The following is a 23,566-nucleotide window of genomic DNA, read 5'->3' on the forward strand; positions in this document are numbered from 1 at the left end:
TTGATCCTATATTAGAGCACTAGGCTATAGATGAGATTATGTGGTTTGAGTGAAAACAAATGAACATTTCTGATCAAATAATCTGCAAAATCCACACAAAATCCTTAAGTTTTAATTTCTTTTCCACCACTGCCAATAAGTGCAATAATCCAACTTTGTGTAAATTTTGACGAATAAACATGTGTTTTGTCTTAGAGAGAATTTTATCTATACATATTTTGTCCTATTTGTGCACTGATATTAAAAGAACGCAGTATTTTCAAAAGTTGAAGATGTCAGCATTTTTTTATCAGGTCATGTTATTTTTTTATCACCATTAACTAGACACTTGAAGCTTTACGTATTCGAAAAAACTCCATCTTAAACCCATAAGAAATCTACCATACGTGCAAATGCAAAATAAAATATAGTTTGTCTCGAATCGTCTGTCGTCTACAGTTTCTATACGTCTTCCGTAGATCGAGAATTCGTTCAGTGTAAACTTGATGTTGTTGGATCTTAATGTCATCATCTAGAAACCAGAGCCGACTTCGCGATTGGTTTGAGCATATTTAATTGAATGGATGGAAAACAGGTCTCAACTTACTAGTTCCTCTCCGCAAGTAACAATAGTAGTCATACTTACTTTTAAAAACTTATAAAGTGTACATAAAGTGATAAAATTCTAAATCTAACGTAATATTTGAAGTATTAGAAATATTATTAATGCATACAGTAGGATAACTAAGTATAGATAAATAAATACAATCATACAGTGATGCATGCAGTTATACAAATAACTGTTGTTCAATGCCAACATTTGGACACATTTTAAATTTTACACATTTTAAACCTGTTTTATGAATTTGTGAACAATAGCAACAATTTTACAGTTAAGGCAAATTTTCATTACTCCAAAGTAATAAGTTGGTATCTATTAAGTATCATTGGAAAAAACTTTCTGTATACAATTTTTTTTTTATAATCAAAGTGTTCAAAATTTTAAAGAACTGTGAAATTATGGGAAGTATCTCCACCTTGCTTTAAAAACTTATGATAATTAAGAAAAATTCTGGGTTTTTTTTTCACCTATTAGTAAAAAAATGTTAAATTTACATTGTCAATGTACTTTATATATGTATATGTACTATACCGTTATGGCAACATTGCATTTTAAATACATGTATATGTAACAATTATATGCCATAAGATGTATGCCTTGTGCAAATAAAGAATGAATAAAGAGATAGTATTATGTTTTGTCAAGTTCAAACAGGCAATTGAAAAGATTATTTCCGCGCGATGTAATTAAAACTGGAAGCTGTCAGTTCTTACTGCCAACATCTAGTAACTAGAGCAGAATTCGACAGCGATCGGTTTCAATTTCAATGGTTTTTGCATGGTTTCTTGTCGCCAAATGCGGCACCATTTTTCAAGGCAGGAAGAAATAAAACTGAAATTAATCTCAGATATTGAAGGTGAATATCATCGATGATTTCCGGGTATTGAATTTTCTTCAATTCCTCAATTTGATCAAGCATGCTGTTAATAGCAACCTCCTGTGAAAGAATGCTGCTCTTTTGGGAAAAAATCTGAGTTTATGTATATAAGCTATTACATAGGGATTTTCTTCTTTAATTAATGATTGTCAGTTGCTATATATTACATTATAAATAATGTTCTGTTCGTATGTACATGTACTAGTTCTAAATAGTCTAACATTAAGACGAAGAAACGGGGTTTTGGCGATTCTGTAAGGGTTAGAGGGAAAAACAGAGGCTTTCTGATTCTAACTATTATACATACGGAAGCACTTCACACAGTTATTCATTCATATAATTTCACCAGGACTAAACAAAGTACAATTGGATCAGACGAACAATACAGCGATAAATCAGTACGTTAGGATAAATTTGAAGCTTTAACAAATATGTATTGATCTATAGTAAATACATTGTATAGAAAGTTGTTGACAGTGTTAATCAATTATTAATCATATTTCGTTCTAAGCTTGTTTGAATATTAATCATAAGTAAGTAGAGCTGTTTTAAATTCAGATGTTTACCCACAAGACATTCATAAAAAAAACCCAATATGAATAGACCATAATTCCTTTTTTTTATTACTATAGTTAAGTTAAAAAAATAATAATTACGTTGCCCACATATAAACTCATACTCAGTCAATAACCTATAAACACACGTTGTATATTTTTCTGTAAAAGTCAAATTCGAAATGCTTGTCTATCAACGAAATTTACAAAAACAAATTCATCACTATATATGGCAAGAATGAGCAACCGTTGAGCTATACAGTGCTAAAAATTGCAATTTAGAAGCACAAAAACTTGCGCTAATTCTGAACGGATTAACCTTATTGTCACATCAATTCTGTGGAAATAATTATAACAATTAAATTTTCAGACAATAAACTACTGACAACTTAATTTTGTCTCAGACTTTCTTTTAACACGCTGTCCAGCGCAAATTTTTGCGCGCTTTAAATTGTTAAGTTTTTCATGCGAGGCACTGAGCTCTAACATGTCAACCCGAATTTTCCCGCAGAGCTACAGATCTTATATTTAAAAAACACAACAAAGCATTAAAATATGTGTTTTGATGTGTCCTCATCTCAGCATCAGTTAATCATTTCGAATGTCCTTGACCCCTGTAGTTGGCGGCTGCTTCTCTTGTGGCATGTCCTTTTTGCTTGGTATGATAATTTCCGGCATTTTGACGATGGGCATCGCCAGGCCTCGTTTGTAGTGATCAATGGGGGCTATTTCTCCGGGCATGTCCTCGGAAATGTTGTCCACACAGAAGTTATACTCGTCATCTTTTCCTGGAGCCGTGTGTCCATCTTCTACCATTCCTACCAACCAGTACGCAGTGACGTCACCTTTATTCTACAAATAAAGACAGAGCACTAGTTTAAAACACGTACTGGCTGGTAGTTGCCATTTTTTGACTTTATTAATCTTCTCGAGATAAAGAGCTATGCATATAAAGATATAGAAAATGTTAGAACCTCAAAGCTAAAATATATGGATTTTTCTTTACTAAATTATTGTTTATGGTCAAAACTATCATATTTTGAAAATTTTTAAGGCAGATCTAATTGGTAAGTTTTTTTTCACCATTCATCAGCCTTCTTAACTGTCATTCATATATTTGCACATACAAATATGCAGGAAGAGCTAGACCAAATGAATGCTTTTAAAGTTTCATTTGATGACAGCATTCTAATCTTCCGATCTTCTGGCATAATATTGTGACAGATTAAACATATGCCTGTCATTAAAGAAAATCAGTATATTGCCTAGAAAAAATGTGTCAACTACTTCCTTCGTGAATTGTGTCAAGGTTTTATTGGAATGTATAAATATAATAATGCGGAAATTAACGACCAGGCTAGTCCAGTCATATAAATTTATAAATTTCTCACCATTGCGCTAATAGTCCCGCGTTTCTTCATGATGAACTTTCCCGTTGACTCCAGTGCTTTGCATGTTGATTGGGTGATGTGAATCTTGTTTGCTGAAACAATGAAAGTGTCGGGGAAATATTATTGGCGAAATCTATTATACTAATTTGACGATGCCATATTTGACAAAAACTTAAGCAATGGCCGTCCTTTTGTGGGATAAATTTTATTTTTGACAAATGTCATCAAGAATTAATATTATCAAATATGTCAAGAATCTCTCAATTTTTTTTTGGTCTTTTGGTGTTTTATGCAGTAATCGATATAAATGTTTATCAAAAGTTTAAATATGTTTAGCTGTAGTTCTGTAGCTCCCGGTCTGAAAATCGGATGGACGACCTAGGAGTCATCAAGTCCAGCCGATTTTTTTTCATATCAGGAGCTACAGACCTGCAGCTAAAATATATTAAGTTAATTAGAAATGATGAAGTTAAAAGAATGGTTATAAAAAGCCTGAACAAGTTCACTAAAGAGTAGTTAGGAAAGAACGAAATTGTTCCCAATACTCACGGTGACAACTGGACTTCATTATGTACGCGATATCCAAGGTTTCTCCAAAGACCCCGTATCTTGGTAAGATGGAACCCACTATACCAGCCATGCAAGGACCTAGAAAAAAAAAACAGAAGGAAAGTACAATATGTGTGGTGTTTGTCAACAAAGAAATCATTTATTGCAGTCGACAGACTTCTTCGGACAATGTTTGATGCTAAAAAATCTAAAGCTGATATGGTACTCTAGTAGTAGTATTTAACGGACAGCTTTCTTTGGTCAGTTTTGATATCGGAATTAGATTTTAAAGAGAATATAATGCAACATATGATCTGCCTCGGAAGCGTATCAAATTCAGAATTAATTTACAGCTTATTGCTGTAGACAACATAGAAGGCAAAGAGTTCTTATTTTACTGAATCTTAATGTTTCTGTCCTCTCGGTATTAGTACAAACTTTATATGACAAAATTCTTAACACTATCCCGACTGGGAAGGCATTAAGTCATTGACGCCTTCTATTAAAACAAACCGGAAGCCCCCATCTTTTACCTGTGTTGATTCCAATTCTGAGCTGTATCATCTTGTCATTACAAGTACTAAACCTTGTTTGATTGATAACAGTCAGAAGATTCAGGGCAAACATGGCGATGTCCCGCGCGTGCATGTCATTTTTTCTGTTTGGTAAGCCTGCAATTGAATTTTCAAAGACATGCTTTCAATACGGAATTATCTTGCAATAAAACCATAACAAGGACATTCACCCCGGGCATGAATTATTTGAGCCTACGAAAGACAACTTGTCTTGTTTTTAGTGCAATTTAATGACGAAAGTTTAAACAAATGAGAATCAGGAAATTTCAGAGTACGATATTATATATTTTTAAAAAAAAATCTCCCTCTCTCTCTCTCTCTCTCTCTCTCTCGATAGATAGATAGATAGATAGATAGATAGATAGATAGATAGATAGATAGATAGATATATAGATAGATAGATAGATAGATTCATTCTATTTTATTCTATATTGACTTGTACTAATGTTTTCATCATATAAGTGAAAACCGTTAATATCGTTATAGGTTCAAGATGCATTACCTGATGCTACCATGTATGCGTCATTGGTAGCGTTGACTTTGTATATATCGTATGTGTCGATGATACTATCTATGATATAATAAAGCTCATTCAAGAGCTCAACGACATCCCCAGCTTTGAATTCGTCCATAATGTTGTTAAACTTAAATACGTCCGAGAAAAGAATTGTGGCCGATTTGAAGTATTGGGCTTCGATGGTTTTGCTCTGTTTCAGTTGTTCTGCAACTGGCTTAGGTACTAGCTGGTAAAGGAGAGAATCAATACGTCTTTTTTCTCGAGTCAGTTCTCTTGTTTTGTCAACCAGCGTGAGAGCGTACTTCTGGATGCTACTGGTAAGGTTTTCCGTCGTCCAGATCACGAACGGACACATGAGAATGACGATCACGAGAAACGCCGCACTGATCGTAAGATTACTGGTCACATTTTCAACCACAGTGTCCAAGATGGCCAAAATCTCAGAACCTAAATCCTGCTGGATGTTCAGAAGGGCGTCCAGATAAATCGTCATGTTATCAAACCAATGCCGGGCCTTGGCCAAATCAGCAAAGGCGCTAGCATTGCTCCCCTCCACGTGGTGTTGTATGTCAAATCGAAACTGGTCAATAATTTCTGTAAGGTTGTTTCCTACTTCCTGGACGGTGCTAGCGTAGATCATATCCACTCTCTCTGAATAGAGCTTAGCTGTTTTGTAATAAGCTCTAAAATTGTGAACTTTGGTATTATACATTTCAAAAAAGGAATGCGATTCGAACCCTCCATTAGCGTAGAACACCGTTCCCAACGCTCGTTCGACCCCGACGTCTTCTTTGGCACTTGTCAGCTTCTGATAGGCAACTAGAGGTTTCCATACCACAGCGAACTCTGTTTCGTTGATGGAGTCATACATCCATTTTATAACCACCTTAATAATATCCGTATAAAAATTGATCTCATCTTGAATGTTGAACCCATCGGAAGGCGTCAGTGCTTGTCGTCTTCTGGCCAAATATTGAATCATGTTGGTTTTAGTTTCGAAACGTAATCTATCAAGTTTGTCCAAATTCCCGGGCCAGACTTGCAGACGATTGATTGCTCGATCTGTCTCGATGTATTCAGTCAAAAGAAATGTTTTTGTTTCTGGTTTCAATGCACTCAGATATAAAACACTCATGTCCCGTTCTTTTTGTAAATGATGCACAAGTTTACCTAACTCCACGCTAAATTCGAGAGCTTTTCTAGTCTGAAAAACAGAAAAGAAAAACAGTATTACAATATATTAGAATGCTCATTATAAAAATTGGCTTGATATACGGCATCGTGAATTGCTTCTTTAAGGATTTTGCACTTTGTTCAAAATACAATGACTACTTCGATGGTTCTAAATGCTACATGTTCTAGGTTTGATTCAAACTAACGTAGGACTTAAGAAAAATTGCATGATAAATTGATTCAAATAATGGCAAAATATTGCAAACAATTGAATATTTTTTTTTAAATTGTACATGTATATACAACAATCGATAATATTATCTTAAGCTATGTTTCTCAATTCTTTGGACAGAGACATTGAAATACATGTATTACCACCTCATTTATGACGTCATATATGTCATCATGACAGGAAAATTAATCTTATCCTATATTTTTATTTTAAATAGGAAATTTATTAATTTCTTCACTAGATAAACGTTTTATTTTCCAGGACATACATGTATTAAGAATTAAAGATTTTACTTGGGGTTGCAGTGGGGACAGATATTATGAAACACCCTGTATAGGTCAGTACTTGCCATTTCATTTTCACTTCTGATGGTGATGGTGTCAGACAACATATACACACTATAGGACCACACCCCTAAAACGGGGAGCACGGTCAAACACAACATTTTCATCAGCTGGAGCTTCTTCCCAGAGTCAGTAAGCGGCTCATCCCGGCACAATCCTAAAAGACACAAATACAGCCAATAGGTTTTATGGAACTAAAAATTTCTCAGATATTTTTAAAGTTGACTCTTGCACACACAAGTGATTAGAAAAAAAGAAGGATATTCTACTTTTAAGAATATATTGTATAGACTAAGCATAGTATTACATATACTCTATCAGAATAATGGTTTTGTAATTTTGCATTCATATTTCTGTCAACCACCGCATATTAATTTATTGCTCTTTATAAAGCACCCCCCCCCCCTCCAAAACAAACCAAACAAAATAATAACAATAACAAAAAACCCACACAACTTGATTTTATATTTTATAATATGAAGTAATAGGTTTCATGCTATAAATATTAGAAATCAAGTAAATGAAGCCAATTGGTTAAGCAAAGGCTAGTTTCGTCTAGTTACATGTGTATTTTTTTTTTTATAAACTCCTCTGGATCCTTTACCTCGACCAATGGCAGACGGTAGAATAACGTCCTGTACGTCAGCGCTGCTACATTCACTGGCCAAGTCCCTCAGCGAGGGCATCCGGCGGAACAATGCCTCCTTCTTCTCCGTCCGCGAATCCTGTTTCTCCAGCTTCACTTCCAAGTTGCTCATTTTTCTGAGTATTAATTCACTGAAATTAATTTAAAGAAACAACAACAAATGAGTATGAAGCTGATGCTGATTACCCTCGCATTTTTTAATTTTGTATGTTAAATCTAGCAATGTAGGTAAAGTATTATATCGCCGTCGCGACCAATTGTGTCTCGTGAAGTTTGCGAAAAAGAGCATTGACGCTAAAATCACCTAAAACAAATTTGAATTGAAATTTTCGCACACGACAGTTTTTGAGGTAGACAGTCAAATTCATTCATATATTTTTTTCTAAAATCTATTGTAGATTATGATCAGAACATGAAGGTATCTCGTATTAAAAAGAATAAATATTCTGAACGATGCACTAACAGTATTTTCATATATGTATATGCATGTTACCGCTTTAAAGATGATTGAGGTGATACTATTTTAACAATTATTCATTGATTTTTATTAGTTTTCTTGAATCCATTTTATTAAGAAAAAATATTTATATAATACCTCAAAATTCCAAAAATCAACAAGAACAATTATTAATTCATTTTACTTAACGTGGAGGAATATTCATTTATAAAACTATGGACAGTAATTACCGCTAGACAAATGAGCAATTATGAAACTAATGAAATAGCACATTTTTAATTTTATTTACGGAAGACTTTGAAGTTTCTTACCTACTTTGATGCAAATCCAGTTTCGATTGGGTTTCATAACGTATTTGGTACATGCTACTGCATCGATCTGATAGCACCCTCAGTCCTAAACCGTCCAAATTATTTCTAATAGACGTCAAGTCGTTAAGTGCGCAAATTTGGTGAAGAGTTGTTAGTATTGCCATGGTAACGGATACAAATGCTTTTACAGCGTATATCGTTCGAAAATATGTTTTTGTATTATTTTGCTAAGTGTTACCTACATTGTATTTGTATACTGATTCCGGGGTTTTGTGTGTGTTTTTTAGTGTGTAAATGTAATCATATGGGTATGAAGGTAGCGAGTTGTGCGGGAAAAAAAAAATCATGTCAGCGCAATGTACACAGTTTTTTTTTCTGTTATGGTCGCTACCTCATAACCCTTTGAACCACAAAGTAAAGCATATTATTGTTTGTTTAGGTTTGTAAAATCTCTTTTCTGAATGGGATGAAGAGGGTTGGTGTCTAATAAACTCGCACCCCACCCCATCCATCACTTTCCTTTTTGTATATTAAAGGGACCTGGACACGATTTTAGATCAAAATTTTATTTTTTGATTTTTATTATTAAATGGTTAACTTGCGCATTTTGAGCAATTGACCAAAACTTGAATGTTTGAAGTGAAGTTATAAGTGAGATACAGAGGTAAACTAGGAGGGGGAGAGGGTGAAATCTTTATTTTTTTTCTTTTACTCAGGAGCTATTTTGTTTGGGGGGAAGAATTCATTGTTATATGTAAACAAAGCTCGAGTCTTGTATTTGTTTACAAATAATGAATACGTAAAGTATGGAGTTACCATTTCTTTGACAATATGACTCGTGCCAAACAATGTAAACTGATTCAATGTGTTCATAGATAATATTATCAACAGAAGAAAGCAACATTTATTTGAATTCTATACCAATAAACCACATATGTAAACATTAACAAGGCTCGAGCTTTGTTTACAAAACAAAGAATGTCAAACTCTGTATCTTGCTTATAACTCATTACATGTATTTGACTTTCAAATTTTGACAAAGCATATGAAATACCCATAATAACTTTTCAGAACGTACATTAAAAATTGAAAAATAAAATATAAAATTTTGAGCTCAAATCGTGTCCAAGTCTCTTTAAAAGATAATGCAAAGGTGTGTCATATATGTAAAATCAATTTTTGGGACGAATTATCAAAATAAATTTGTTTTTCAAACCGACCCTCTTCTGATTTTCTAAAATTTCCATGGTAAGTTGTTGATTTTTCTCTCATCATTTTCATATACAAAATTTTCTATTTACAACATTACATCTACATGCATTATAAAAACGTTACATGTAAACATGGCTACTTCAGCTAAAGGGGGAAAAAGCAAAATAATGACAAATTTTGATACCCGCACCTTCCCAGCCCGTCCTTAGACTATAACAAAATATATTCTATTCTGAATTTTTAACCATAATTTCTTAAATTACCATTCTCTTATTCGCTGTATAAATATCTTCTACATGCATTCAAAAAAGTTTACAAATTGATCATTATCAGTCAGTTAACGTTTATCGTTATATTCAGGGACGTTAGTATAATACGTTCCTGTTATATTATATTAGATGCTAAATTCATGAGTGATAATTCTTGGCCGTGTTGTGTTTATCTCGGGATCGGCATTCTAAAAATACAAATTAAAATGTCAGCTTTCACTTTTACAGACAAATTTTTGTTCCCACCCGACATTGATGCCTTGTAAGTGTGTTAATGATTTTTTAATCATATATATTCATTTGCTAATATAGATTTGTATTTTTTCCCATAAAACTACTTATTATACTGTGTACACAAAGTCGTTCGGTCTCGTTCTTAAGTACATGTTGTAGAACAGAATTACAGATTATTTTTTTTCATTTTATTTTCATAATAAATTCGAAGTCACTGAGTGTTTTTTTTACATGTAGGTTCAAAGACGTACACTTAAATGATCCTGATTTCTATTTAGACAATGTTAGTCTACAGCAAATGTTATGCCCTTAGGGAAATTATAAGCAAATCTATAGTGTCTGGATGTTTCAAATGCTGCCAGTGAGTGGAAATATGAATGGAACATATTCTATGTGAAAAAAAACCATCTTACAATATACGGTTATATCCATAAAAAACGTTTAAAAAGTTCTATTTGTTTGGGCTAAGATTGACTCTTATCATATACAATGTATGTAGTCCTCTTTTAATATTGATGGAAATTATTCCTTTTTGGAAATCTAAAAATCAAATGAAATCTAAGGTACATGTATTGATCTAAAATGCATGTCTGGCATTTGATTTTTGTCTTTTAGGAGTGTTCCTAATCCAGATAATAAAGTCTGCGTAATATCTTTGATTGGAAAGAGTGCATACCATACAAATGCCTCCAAGGCATCACCTCTTAATCACATTCTAGACAGGGATGTTTTCAAGGTATATATTAAAATGCATAAATATGCAGTATTTTATAATAAAACAGTGCACATCACTGCTTTGTTCTTAAACCAAATGATTCATTTGACAACGATATTTACTAGAACTGTGATTAGATCTCTAAAGTTCATTGTATGTAGTCAATAATGCATGGTCAATTAATCTTTCTTTATACAGATCAAAATATGTAGTGAATAATTAACACAGTTTGTTATTGACAAATTTTCAGTGCATACCTGAGTCTGTGGAGGATTCCATTAATAAGGTAAAAATCGATTTCATGCAATACAAATTAATTAATTGACTTATTAAATTATCCTACAATCGCAGATATGTGGTAGTCATTAATTTCAATGTTTTGTTATTACCGGTAATAAAACATATGATCTGCAATTCTTAGAAGCCAAAAGTGTGTAAGCCAATTAGTGGTTGACTCTGAAAAATATTCAGGGAATTAGGAAATTAAAAAATATTATACGTGTTTGACCATATAACAATTAGAATTGTGTTCAATTTTATTTTTCAGGGAGATGTTGAGTGTTTCTATGATGCGGAGAGTCAAGTCATATATTTACACCTACGGTCATTAAGTGATGTTCATAGGGTTGCTGCCCTTTGTCAGAGACTTGTTGCAGAAAAATCTTCGAAGGTAGGTTTCACTGATTGATGTTGATACATGTACTATGTCAAGTAATACAAGGTACACATATGTATCTTTACAATAATAATTATGTTGAAGATTTTCTATTTGCCAGTGCAACTAATAATCCGATTTTTCTTGCAGGATTTTTTCTTCATTTGGCAGAAGGAGGAATACAGAGTAGCTAAAACACTTCTATGGATGTTTGGAGTTTCTCATCTGTTACTGGTAATGTGATAGAATATACAGTGCATGTTTGAATATGAATGAATAGCTCCCCAAGTAAGGCTTTGAGTTATCTCACATTTTTACAATTTTAATGTATATAACAGTTATCAGGATTTTTCTCTAACATATTTTTCCTCAAATCTGAACCCAAATTGGATAATCAAGATTTACTTAAATCAAATTTTCTCCATTTCTAGATTTCCACCTTTTGTGTGGCATCTTGATCATATTATCATATTTTATTTTGATCATGATTAATTGCTGGCTTTTTTTCAGTTGTCTCACCCAGGAAGTTCTTTTGATATCAGTTTTGTTCGACTCTTCAGAACTTTGGACAACATCAGGTAATTTAAATATAAATATATATACATATATAGTTTTTCAAAGAACAAAATAAAAACTAAGTGATTTTATCAATCATTGTAAAGCTCCATCTTGATAACTGTATACAGGAAAAAATTTATATGTAATTAAAAATCCAGACATCATAGATTTTTTTATGAGTCGTCCATTGATTCTGTTGATTGCCCTCTTTGTGTTTAACCAATTTCCTTTTGTTTTTATGGTATAATTATTTCAAATATGTTTTGTGTACTTCATATGTTCCATACCATTGTTTTTAGCAAATAAACCAAAATGCAAAATGAGCTGAACTGACACTGTAATTGTTGACAATGATTCGAACATAAATGTTTCTTTTGCAATAATGTTGTCATATTTTTCATCAAATTAGCTAACATTTGATTTAACTACTGGAAACAATTTGGACACAAATTATATATCTAGCCATAAATTCATAATAAAGCTGTCCATTTTTGAATTGTAAAACATCTATAATTGTGTCTTTTGATTCGTGTTTGGAAGAATACATGTGGCACATTCGTTGAAAGTAATTGAATTAAATATTTTCTGTTTAAGATTGAAGGTACAGCACAGTATATGTCAGATTATGACATTTATTACATGTAAAGTTTTCTATGTTTCAGATTGAAGCTACAACACAGTGTGTCAGATCAGCTCCATGGACTACCCATCTCCAAGGATTGGTCGTACAATGGCCGGCCCTGCTCCCCCCGAGTTCTCTTTGTGTTTGAGTCCAATCCTCTTGACGTCAGTGTTGAAGATTCAGAATTGGGATCAAAGTCAAGATCACCAGTATGCGTTCATTAATTATGCATGAGCTCAAATAGTGATTTCAAAGTTTAAGACAGTTGTTATCTTGTATATTAAATATGCATTTTGTGGAAAAATAGAAGTTATTTGAACATTGTTTCAGTATCTGTTGCAATTATATTCACTCATGCATTAAAAATAACTCTTTATTATTGATTTTGTACTCCAGAAAGGGTCTCCAATCAAGAGATTACAACATGCTATGGAGGACCAGATATACAGAATACTCAGAAAATCCAGGGTCATAACCAACATCAGGTTCAGGCTCTAACCTTGATTTTATGTACATGCATGTACATGTGTATCTCATGTAGATTTATGTTTAAAGTGGAAATTGTTTTTACTAACAGTATTAGCACTATCATTTGGTAAACAGGGAAATTTTGACTACATAAAAGTATATGCTTTAAATTGCTTTTATCATTGTTTTTGGTTAGGTGGGTGGCAAAAGAAATTAATAAAATTGGGGATTCAGCGAAACTTCTCTAAATCAGTAGTCTTCATTTAAGACAAAATGACCAGTCTACAGGGGTTGTTGGTTTACTGAGGTTTAATGGCAGTTAGGCATGTAATACTATTTGCATAGTTCTAATTGTAAAAAATATTTTGCAGCAACAATTCCTTATTTGCTGTGCCAGCCAATCAGGAGTTTGTTTACATCCACACTGAAAGGTCAGAGGGGGTTGACCCTGTTGCTTATTATCTGGAACAGCTGAGACAGAACAGCACAATTGTGAAAGATTCTGGTAAGATTTACTTAACGTTTAATGTTGTACTGAGATAAAAAAGAAAACATAAAAATTATGACGAGAAATTAGCAAAATTAGTGTGAGAGAATATGTAATAAACATGTATATGGATTCAACCTTGAAAGTCATTCATTTCTTAATTGCGTGAATACATTTAAAAATTTTTGGTTTAGGGAGAATTAAAAAAAAAGAACTGAAGTAATGATAATAGCTGTATGGTATGATTGTAGTTAACGTCAGAGAGACAGGTAAATCTTGTATTGTTGCACAGAACTTTGTTGGACCACATATTTGTATTTTCATTCATTGGGATGATAAAAAAATTGTATTGGTATTGTTTTTATTTGCATTGATTGTATAAAATTACCCCACTGATGGTACAGTTACAGTTTACGAGAGAGAGAGAGAGAGAGAGAGAGAGAGAGAGAGAGAGAGAGAGAGAGAGAGAGAGAGAGAGAGAGAGAGAGAGAGAGAGTATTTTTGTTTGACTTGGTGATGGGATTTTTTTCATGGATAAATGTAGCCTTTCATTTTCTGTTAATTTTGCCTAATTTTGAGGCAGCGGCAATAATAAGCACCCATGTTCCTAAACTGATTGTTGTGTGCATGAAACAAATTATCATTTTGCTGTTGTTCAATTTGATTATTAAGGTTATATCTGATTTTTATCATGTAATGAGATTAGAAATGTTACATTTGTTAAATTGCTATAGATTCAGTTTAATTACCTGTAAATCAATGAAGGGAAAGAGTCAGAACTGAATATACATACCGGTATACAAAAATAGCATGTAGTTATGTTCTTTGAATTTATTTTTTAGTTATAACATTTACAAGTAGAAATTTAGCAAATATTTCATGCAAAAGTGTAACAGTAGTTCCTTTGACCAATTGGATTATTTTGTATGTAGTTATTTTCCAGGGGATATATTATCTGCAAACTCATTGAATTAAGTGGATTATCAGGGTTTGACATTAAGTTTTTGAATTACTAGACCAGTCGAGCTACCTCAGAAGTTTTTCACTAGCCCTGACTCTTTAACTACTAGCCCTGACCAATTTTTCACAAAAATAAACTAAACGTAATGAAAAACATAAAATATTAAATACCTGTTTCTGTTTAATTGTATTGGTTTATCTTTACCAATAATGAATCATTCAAACACTATTTAAGATTTAATTTTATTCAAACTGTACTAATAATGATACAAGTAATGGTTGACCAGGGACCAACAAAACTTTTGGGAGACTTCCCTTACTTCTCCTTAACAGAGAAACATGGAGAAGTTTGAGAAATCGGGGAGACTTTCATTACTTGACAATAGATTAGAAACAAGTCATTATATATGATTAGAAAATAAAACTAATTCTAAAAATTGAAAAAAAAATTATCAGTTTATTTAATTTAAATTATTTGATGTATTCATACATTTTATAGATCAAATGTTTTGTAATTGTGTTAACTAAAATGACATATAAAATCAGTCTCTGTTTTTAGTGTATTTTGGTGGCATTAGTCCAACCCAGCCATTATGTTGAGGATTAGATTTTAAAAAAAAGATATTATAACTGTAAACAAAGGGTTTATGATTATTTTAGCATAAATTTGGCAGTGTTATTAGCTAATTATAAGTTACCAACAAATTCACTGTTATATATCAACACTAGCCTTAAAGTAATAAACATCGTTTTGTACAGCATGTGGTTGCATCACCCGTATTTATAACCCTTAAAGATAAGACAGACTACAAGAGGCATAAACTGAGTTTGTGAAGACGTCTTTAGAATTAAATAATTATCATTTTATTGCCCTTGGTGTTAATTTGCACGATTTCATGAACTCCATGTACAGTGCGACTTGGACTTTTTGTCCGGAGGAAATTCCGGCGAAGTTACCGATCAAAAAGTGGGTATTTTTAATAAAATAAAATCCCCCACTTCATCCTCTAGGTTAATCCTTGGGTTGTACTTAAATAACGGTTTGAAGAATTTAAGCCTGTTAGGAAAAAATGCTTTTACTTCTATTGATATTAATATTACAGAAAAAGTATGTGCACAGCTTTTTTTTCCACACGACCAGTCGGGCTAGTACACAGACATTTAACATTAACCCGACCGGACCCATCGTTTACTAGACAATGTCGGTCGGACGTGCCTTAGTGTCGAACCCTGATTATCAATTCAATTCTAAACATTTTGAATTTCCTAGTTTACTTTTGCGTAGTTATGAATTGTTTTGACAAAAGTAGAGGGCAATAGGCAACCCTCTATTCTGTGAATTTTGTGCTCACATAAGCTTTGAATGGTAAAACCCATGTTTTTACAAATGTAGTAGAGTAGAATGCTTTCATTTGATATTGAATATAAATTGACAAATGGAATAGTTACTGTGGTTTCACCAACATTTGTTGAATGCTAATTTTCATGGGTATCATAGTTGAGCAAAAAAAAAAAAAATAAAAAAAAAAAAATAAAAAAAAATAGTTGAGCTGATCTAGGAAATTAAATGTTTATTAAAGTCCAGTTTCTACTTACATAATTTATTGTATTGATAATATCATTTGCTTCAACTTGCATAACCTGAAACCTAATTTTCACTTACCGGTAGTCCACAAAAATTATTTGATGCCAACAAATATTACTGAAACTGCAATAAGCCTTTTTTTTCCCTTTCAACCACTCTCTCACTCTTAGCATGATGTACACCAGTATAATTTTTAAAAAGTAGAGTATGCTTCAATGAGGTAGTAGAAAAAAAAGGTTAGTTAGGTAAGGATATCTTGAAAGTAGAATTTTTTTTTTTAATCGAATTGAGTAAGGGTTCTCCACTAATGCTGGGATATACCAGTACCTACTTAGCAAAAGTTGATTTCATTAACGTTTTTTGAGTATGTTATTGAATTATACATCATGTTAATCCAAATGACATGCAACTCTTTTCTCAATAATTCAGATTCCCCGAGAAGTCGGAGCTATCAAAGTAACAGAAAGGTGAACCAGGGCAACGGACCGTCTGAATCTAGGTCATCATCCACCACTGCGCGCTCAAAGGGAGGCAACAGCTTTAAGGAGTTTCTATGGCAACACATTGAGATGGCCCTAGGAAGAGGCTTTGATGACAATGTTGGCAGAAATCCAGTTCCTTCGTTATTTGAGGTTCGCAGTCCATGGTCCAAAAAAGACTTGGAATATAAATATCCATCTATATGTTTTTTAAGAAGTAGATATGAGTGTAAGTCAACTTGTAAAGCTGATTTTTTTCATTTTTTGGTAATCAGAATGTATCAGCACAGACCTGGTTTGTGGTGGCCAGCAAGCTCTATCAGTTCTATTTTGGGGATGTAATTGACGGGAAAGCCCAGGCTCACCTAAATACCCTGAAGTCCCTCCTGGAAACAGACATCAGATTTTCTGAGAAGTAAGATTGTAGCCATAAAAGTAACTAACATTATGGTTTTATTTCCTGCTTAATATTGATTTGAATTTGTTGACATTGTCTGGCAATGTCTGACTGCATTGATTTGTTTTTCACCAGTCGCTGTAACAAAGTTCTCCCCCTTGCGGAAGCTGCATACCAAGAAAATCTACCCACTCATTATGTCACAAATTTTCACTTGTCAAAGGTAAGTTTTATTCTTGTAATATTTTTTTAAACAGTAAATTGAGTTCAAGATTAATAAGATTCTTGATGTATTTATAACATATTACTGTTTTTTCCAGTAGATTTTTATATTATTAAATATAAAGGTAGATTTGAAAAGTCTTACATTTTCTTCCATGCATGTACAAACAAATCTTTTAATGCATCTAAGGAATTTTCATTTAATTATAAAAAATTATCATTCTCAGCTAGCCCAGGCTCAGAGGGTGTTTCACCAGTTTGCCCGGGGACCAGCTTGTGAGAAGTACCTGAAACAGCTGGAACAGTCCTGTGAGAAGTTCTGGAGAAATGGCCGACAATTGTGTGAGGAAGTCAGCATCTTGTCAAATCACTGTGTTAACCCTGTAAGTCAGAACTACAGTTATTCAAAGGTTGAAATAAGTTTTCTCTTTTATTTTGAAAAAAATGATATGAATTTGGGTGAATAGTCTGCAGATGCCATTGAAAATATCTTAAGTTTGGCTTTAAAAAATTGTTGATCTTTTTTACCCTTTCAAGACAAATGATATTAGAAGATTTTTCTGGTTAAAATATTTCAAATTTTTACTTGCAGATTTTTTGTGTGTGTTCATCATTATATTTATATGAATTTTACTCCTATACACATAGCTTCACAGATTGCCAGATGACCCAGAAACGGATGCAAACTGCCATCTACCCATCATGCCTCACTCAAGTCAATTAAAGACTAAAGCTTCCTGTAACTGTGGCAGAAAGCAGGCAGACAAAGAGGACCCATTTGATCATAAGGTAGGATTATAGAGTATTATTGTAATAGTATTATGTTTTTACTGTAAACATATTACATTTACTGTAAACATGTTACATATACTGTAAACATTACATATACTGTAAACATGTTACATATACACTAATATACATTAAATTTACTGTAAACATATTACATAGACTGTAGACAAATTACATTTACTGTAAATGTTACATATACTGTAAATACATTACATTTACTGTAAACATGTTACATATACTGTAAACACATTACATGTTGCTGAGTATTTTTTAAATTGTTTTGTTTCTGTGTAAAACTTTTGAAAAAGTCTCGAAAAATAAACATGTATTTCAGTTCTAAAATTTGCCAAATCCATGAACCAACATAATATTATCTTTTTCAGTATGCTAACTTTGATTTCTACAACTCCTTGGAGCCGACTTGTTGTGGGGAGCTGGAACACTTGGATCTCCTGGTGTTTAAACCCAGCACCTCTGATGTGAAGGCTAGTCAAATAGGGAGGGTACCCAGCATGGAAGAAAGGGGAGAGAACCCCACCCAGAAGGACACACTGAAACATGATATTGTCACAGGGATGGGAAGCCTCAGTCTTGCACTGAGTTTAGGTAGGTATTGTTTGTTTAGTATATGTTTAGATTTATGCACATACATAATTTGAAAAAAGGAACATATTTCCCTAAATTTCCTGTCTACATTAATGTTTATCCTCCTGCTGATTTTACATCCAAAGCTTTCTAAAAGGTAATTGTCAAAAACTTAAATTTGCAATTATGAAATTAATATATTTTGAAATTTGTCAAGTTACCAGCACATGTAGCATATGTAATTACTTCTTTATTCTGACTTTTGTTCAAAGTAAGAAACTGGTTTGATATGATACAAACAGTACTGAAGATTTGCTTGTTATAACTAGTACACATCTATCTCCCGTGTTTATCTTGTACAGGTCAGTCAGGAGGAAGTGAGTATCTACCGCACCATGACCACCACAGTGTGATCAGCACCACAGAACACTACACAAGCCACCAGAGTGACCACGGACCAGAGACTGATGAACACGAAGAAGGTTCAGACGGACCAATAGAGGCTGGGCACAGTGTAGATGTAGTGGAAGAGGAGGATGAGGATCAACTGGAAGAGGAGGAGCACAGTCCTGACAAGGAAGAAGGAAGTGGACACAAACAGGAAGATACTGAATCTCTGAAACAGGAAGAAGAGCCACTTAAGCAGGAAGTAGGGTCACCTAAACAGGAAGTGGACATGATGCCCAGCTCACCTAAACAGGATCTGAGTTCTCAAAGGATAGAGCCAGAAATCATGATTAATTCACAAAAGGCTGATGTGGAGATTCCACACAAAGATGAAGTGCCTCTTGAAAAATCAGTTCTTAAAAAGGGTACTAAATGAAAAAAAAACTTCATTCATAAACATGTTTTGTTTACTGTATTATGCAATTGTTGGGTCAAAATGAAATTTAGATGCATTTGTGTACTGTTTACTATTGTATGAAAGTTAAAATTTACATTTATATTTTTGTATTTAAACAGTTGAACATTTATATAGAGACATCTCTGTAGTGTATATTAATGGCCAAGCATTTTCTCCACTTTTTGTCAGTGGTGGAGCTTGATGAAGCAGGCACTATGAGGCAACACTCCACCACAGAGTACCTGTATGGAATGATCCACTCTGAGTCCCCTCCACATCTGCTACCCAGGTTCCCCTCCTGGAACATCTGTTGTTTGGGAAAGTCAACCATGTACAACCACTCTGCAGGTGATAAAAATTATTATTACTTTTGAGTTGGTCTGAATATAAAGGAGAGATTCCCTCATAATTCAGTTTATATTGTATTATGTCTTTTATACACAATATAATTACAGATTAAATTACTAACAAGCATTTTTAAATTATTAAATATTGATGTACAAAGGAAGTAGAGAATCATTAAGATAAATCTTTGTGTTCACTAATAAGCAGATTGAATATGTTGTAATCTTTCATAATAAATGTTTAGGACTGGATTTACCAGGATTCCTGCATGGCAGTAACTTCCTTCTGCCTTGGGACATCACAGTGAAGGCTGAGAAAGACAAGTGGCCGTCCATAGGAGAAACAACCTCCCGTAAAGGAAAGCAGAAAAAAAGTAGTAAAGGTAGCAAAGTTTTTTAACAGGTCTACCCAATAATGACAAACTCTCAGTCCTGTACCGTAATTTATCCAGTAACAATGTGGGTCATTTCTATTATTTTTCCATGTAGTACATGAAAATGTATGCTTGAATCCATTTTATTAAGGAATGAATTCAATATTTTTTAGTTTTATACGATATAAAATGGTTTGGGGCAGTTTACGCTTTATAAACCGCGAAGCGGTTTATAAAAAAGCGTAAACTGTTCCAAAACATTTTATATCGTATAAAACTAATAAATATTGAATTCATTCCTTATAATTTAATTTATTTGCGATCAATTGTTGATAAAAACGGTCATTTGATCTATAAAAGACATCAAATTGTACAAAATTCAAACGTAACGTCAGGCGGATTGATACGTTTTTGACGTTTGTCATACTATGACGTAGGCAACATTCTTTATACGATATAAAATAAATTTTTCAACCAATCAGAAAGCGTGTTACAACCAGAATTAAATTATTTTAATATGTGACAAGAATTAATTCATAAACCAATTGCACATCATACTCATACAGAAAGCAGCATATGAATATGTACATACATCTAGAATATGTTTTTTACCATCTTTTAAAATAAAATTCATAATTATTGATTTTGATTAGTGAATGGAATTGGTTTTTACCTTCCTACCTGATGCAACACTTTACATTGAAATAGGATCACTATACTTTATATAAATTTGCTTTGCAGAAGTGGGAGAGGTGAACTTGAGAATTTACCTGGGTGATGAGTACGAGTGTCCCAGGGGTCACAGGTTTTTCTGTAGCGGTCCAGAGAAAGTCATCAAGGTCTCTAGTTCCAGCACAGTCAAGGTAAGTAAATGTTTGCCTTTCTCTGCTCTAGTTGATGTTTTTAATGATATGATGCAAAAAATCAGCTTGTTTGAAATGATGTCTTGATATTTATTTGATTATTTTCAGGATAATGCTACAAAGCTAGTCAGTCTAGATATGCCATTGTATTGCCCCTGTCCTCAGTGCCGGTGAGTTTTTACTGGTTAGAAATTGGTTGGTTTATATTTTTTCATTCATGGGTACATGAATATTATTTAGAGAAGTTATGTATAAATTATAATTCTATTTAATTATATTAGGGAAAATACTAAGACATGTAAAACTTGCGTTTTTGTAGAGATGGGAATGAAATGTGATATTCTGAATCATCGAAATGTTTTAAAGTTTCCTTCAAAATATCAAACCCTATTTCCCCTATGATGTCACATGATTAAATTCCCCTCTGATCTACTAGTATTTTATGTTGATGAACTGAAAATATGAAACAGAGCTCTTCATTATGTATTTGCAGAAGCACTAAGGGTTATGTGGCCCAGCTGATGAGGCTGTATGTGTGTACCCCTGAGGGACCAGTGACGGTGACCTTGGACCCTCACATCCAGCCCTCAGCCCCACCCTGCCCTGTTTTCTCCCTGGGCACAGAAAACCCTGTAGAGCTGCCGGCAGGGTCAGTGTGGGTTGTACGAATGCCGTATCCTTTTATGTATATCAGTACAGGTATTGATAACTTTGCAAATAATACGTGTATGTAACTCTGTCAAAAATATTTGCTTTCAGCCATTGGTAAAATCAAGATAATTTTTTTTCTTTCAAAAATAGGCAACGTGACTTGACCATACTAGAGTGTAAGGCTATATTAAGCATAGTTTATACTGGTATTACATTCAGTACCCAGATAACATTTATGTCTGGATTGATAACTTTTAAGTCTAAGTTATCTTGGTTCACTTACTAAAATCCCATCCCACAATGTATTAGAACACAATCTAGAACTTTAATAAAGCCTTTCCTTATGTGCTTGGGGAGTTGCAGGGGAAACGGACCACTTATAAATGCCTTTTATGATTTTTAATCTAGTAAAATTTGGCTTTCATGTAGCTCTAGTAATGGAAAATAGCAATACGATCATCTGAGATCTATCCTGACACCCTTTTGAGGTTCCAAAAAGTATATAATTAGCTTTTATTTTGTGCAGAATGTCTAAAAAATGTGATATCTATCGGAACAGCCGGCTAGCACTAAAGTGAAGGCTTTTGTATCTTACTTTGGCGTATGATTTTGACCCAAATTTTATTATAAAATGTGATATTTTATCACAAAATGCATCTTTGATAATCTAAGATGCTATCGTTGCTATGAAAGGAATGGATTCATTTAGATGTGCCTTAATGAGTTGTTCAGACATATCTACATGGGTGACCACGGACCCTACACCATGCCCACAGACTCTCAACACTTACAGTTCTGTAGAATGCTAAAGGGAGTGTTCAGTTACAGGGATCTCAACAAGAACCCATGACTCACCCAGCGCAATGCTTATGTTATCAGCAAATATTTGTATTGTGTGTTTGTTTTATGATGCAATAAAAGTCGACTCTAATAGTATTAGTTTGTGTTGAATTTTTGTAGCAGGAAATATGGTTAGATGAGTCAGCAAACCAAAATGAGTTAGGCTTGAAAACGAATTTCAGTTTACGCGTATTTTTGGAACTATGTTGGTTTCGTGGTTTCGTAAAATTGTTGAGCAACTGTCACAAACTACAATCTAACTTTTACTTTTTTTCTCTGATTTTAAATGCAATGGAGAAAAGTAGGAGAAAAAAATCAGAAAAAGAGTCACCAAGTATCTGTCAAGTCAATTTTAATTTTAAGTTGCATCTTTCCACAAAATATAACAATGCATGTCGGCACCAGGCAGTGCATTTCTACATTGATAAGTTGTATGTGGACATAATTAGATTGTTTTTCAACAAAAGTAGTTTCAGATTTGAAGATGCATGTTGAGCGAGGATCAGTCATCTCAAAAATGTATGTAATTAAAATAAATCTAAGTGCTTGACCCAAATGTATTTTGCACATTCAGTCAAGTTGGGCCAAAAACAAATTAAAGTGGGTGTATGTTTTATTTCATAATATTAATTTTTTTTAAAATTATATAATGTTTACTTAAATCGATTAAAATTAATTTATATTAATGCTTTCGTATAGTTTGATTAATCTACAGCTAATGATGGGATAATATGCGGAGACGTGTACGGGTAATAAAACAGTATAGTACATGATCATATACCATTTTAAAAAATTTCATTAGATGTTTTGTTTTAATATTATTTTGGTTTTAAAATTCTTAAGAAAAGAAAACAAAATCTATTTGTTTGCGACATTCTGTCTTCTGAAATCTTAAAGAAGGGATAGCACTTATCGTTTGCCCATTCTCCACTTTTCCTGAAGGAAAAAAGGTATTTCATTCTTCAAATTCGACATAAATTGTCTTTGAACTGACATGAAGCAGTTTAATCAAATCAATATGAACTAGTTAGTAATGAGATTTCACAATCCATTGGTCTATGATACTGAAGATATAAATGTTTTGCAAAAAGATTTCGAAGAAAAAAACCTACGAAAATACATTAAATAGCACGTGCGAAAAACGAAATGTGTGACGGAAATATATATGTCATGTATGATTAATATT

The 23,566-nt window shown here is 33.1% G+C and overlaps 2 protein-coding genes across 6 annotated transcripts; one reads left to right on the top strand and one right to left on the bottom strand.

The window, feature by feature from the left end:
* Nucleotides 1–228: 228 nt before the first annotated feature.
* LOC117686510 (uncharacterized) lies at nucleotides 229–8,349 on the bottom strand. Of its 2 annotated transcripts, none has more exons than XM_066078701.1 (8): nucleotides 8,228–8,349; nucleotides 7,418–7,590; nucleotides 6,819–6,970; nucleotides 5,050–6,268; nucleotides 4,506–4,643; nucleotides 3,973–4,071; nucleotides 3,424–3,515; nucleotides 229–2,884 (listed from the first exon to the last, which is right to left on the bottom strand). In XM_066078701.1, exons 1-8 carry the CDS (start codon nucleotides 8,278–8,280, stop codon nucleotides 2,621–2,623), a joined length of 2,190 nt encoding a protein of 729 aa, XP_065934773.1. In that variant the 5' UTR covers nucleotides 8,281–8,349; the 3' UTR covers nucleotides 229–2,620. The 2 variants fall into 2 exon arrangements, with proteins under 2 accessions (XP_065934773.1, XP_065934774.1); XM_066078702.1 differs by having other exon boundaries at nucleotides 8,232–8,318.
* Nucleotides 8,350–9,895: 1,546 nt separating this feature from the next.
* Nucleotides 9,896–22,473, top strand: LOC105322808 (nonsense-mediated mRNA decay factor SMG8). Of its 4 annotated transcripts, none has more exons than XM_066078703.1 (23): nucleotides 9,896–9,970; nucleotides 10,558–10,678; nucleotides 10,908–10,943; nucleotides 11,205–11,327; nucleotides 11,463–11,546; nucleotides 11,823–11,890; nucleotides 12,533–12,701; nucleotides 12,889–12,977; nucleotides 13,332–13,465; nucleotides 13,699–13,716; nucleotides 16,422–16,624; nucleotides 16,747–16,886; nucleotides 17,004–17,091; nucleotides 17,318–17,473; nucleotides 17,739–17,879; nucleotides 18,263–18,485; nucleotides 18,827–19,276; nucleotides 19,498–19,656; nucleotides 19,898–20,035; nucleotides 20,768–20,889; nucleotides 20,998–21,059; nucleotides 21,383–21,588; nucleotides 22,213–22,473. In XM_066078703.1, the coding sequence occupies exons 1-23, from the start codon at nucleotides 9,915–9,917 to the stop codon at nucleotides 22,347–22,349; spliced, it is 3,123 nt and encodes a 1,040-aa protein (XP_065934775.1). In that variant the 5' UTR covers nucleotides 9,896–9,914; the 3' UTR covers nucleotides 22,350–22,473. The 4 variants fall into 4 exon arrangements, with proteins under 4 accessions (XP_065934775.1, XP_019920623.2, XP_065934776.1 ...); XM_020065064.3 differs by having other exon boundaries at nucleotides 21,383–21,562; nucleotides 22,273–22,473; XM_066078704.1 differs by lacking the exon at nucleotides 13,699–13,716.
* The last annotated feature ends 1,093 nt before the right edge of the window (nucleotides 22,474–23,566 follow it).

This window comes from Magallana gigas, chromosome 3, assembly GCF_963853765.1.
Source record: "Magallana gigas chromosome 3, xbMagGiga1.1, whole genome shotgun sequence".
Classification (NCBI taxonomy): Eukaryota; Metazoa; Mollusca; class Bivalvia; order Ostreida; family Ostreidae; genus Magallana; species Magallana gigas.

Excerpts from the sequence above, each read along its gene's own strand:
- LOC105322808 (XM_066078703.1), top strand. The coding sequence starts at position 9,915 with ATGTCAGCTTTCACTTTTACAGACAAATTTTTGTTCCCACCCGACATT. Across the intron at positions 10,679-10,907 it reads TAGACAGGGATGTTTTCAAG|TGCATACCTGAGTCTGTGGA; the intron begins GTATATATTAAA and ends ACAAATTTTCAG. Across the intron at positions 16,887-17,003 it reads GACATCAGATTTTCTGAGAA|TCGCTGTAACAAAGTTCTCC; the intron begins GTAAGATTGTAG and ends GTTTTTCACCAG.
- LOC117686510 (XM_066078701.1), bottom strand. The coding sequence starts at position 8,280 with ATGTACCAAATACGTTATGAAACCCAATCGAAACTGGATTTGCATCAA. Across the intron at positions 7,591-8,227 it reads CTGGATTTGCATCAAAGTAG|TGAATTAATACTCAGAAAAA; the intron begins GTAAGAAACTTC and ends AATTAATTTCAG. Across the intron at positions 4,644-5,049 it reads CGCATACATGGTAGCATCAG|GCTTACCAAACAGAAAAAAT; the intron begins GTAATGCATCTT and ends ATTCAATTGCAG.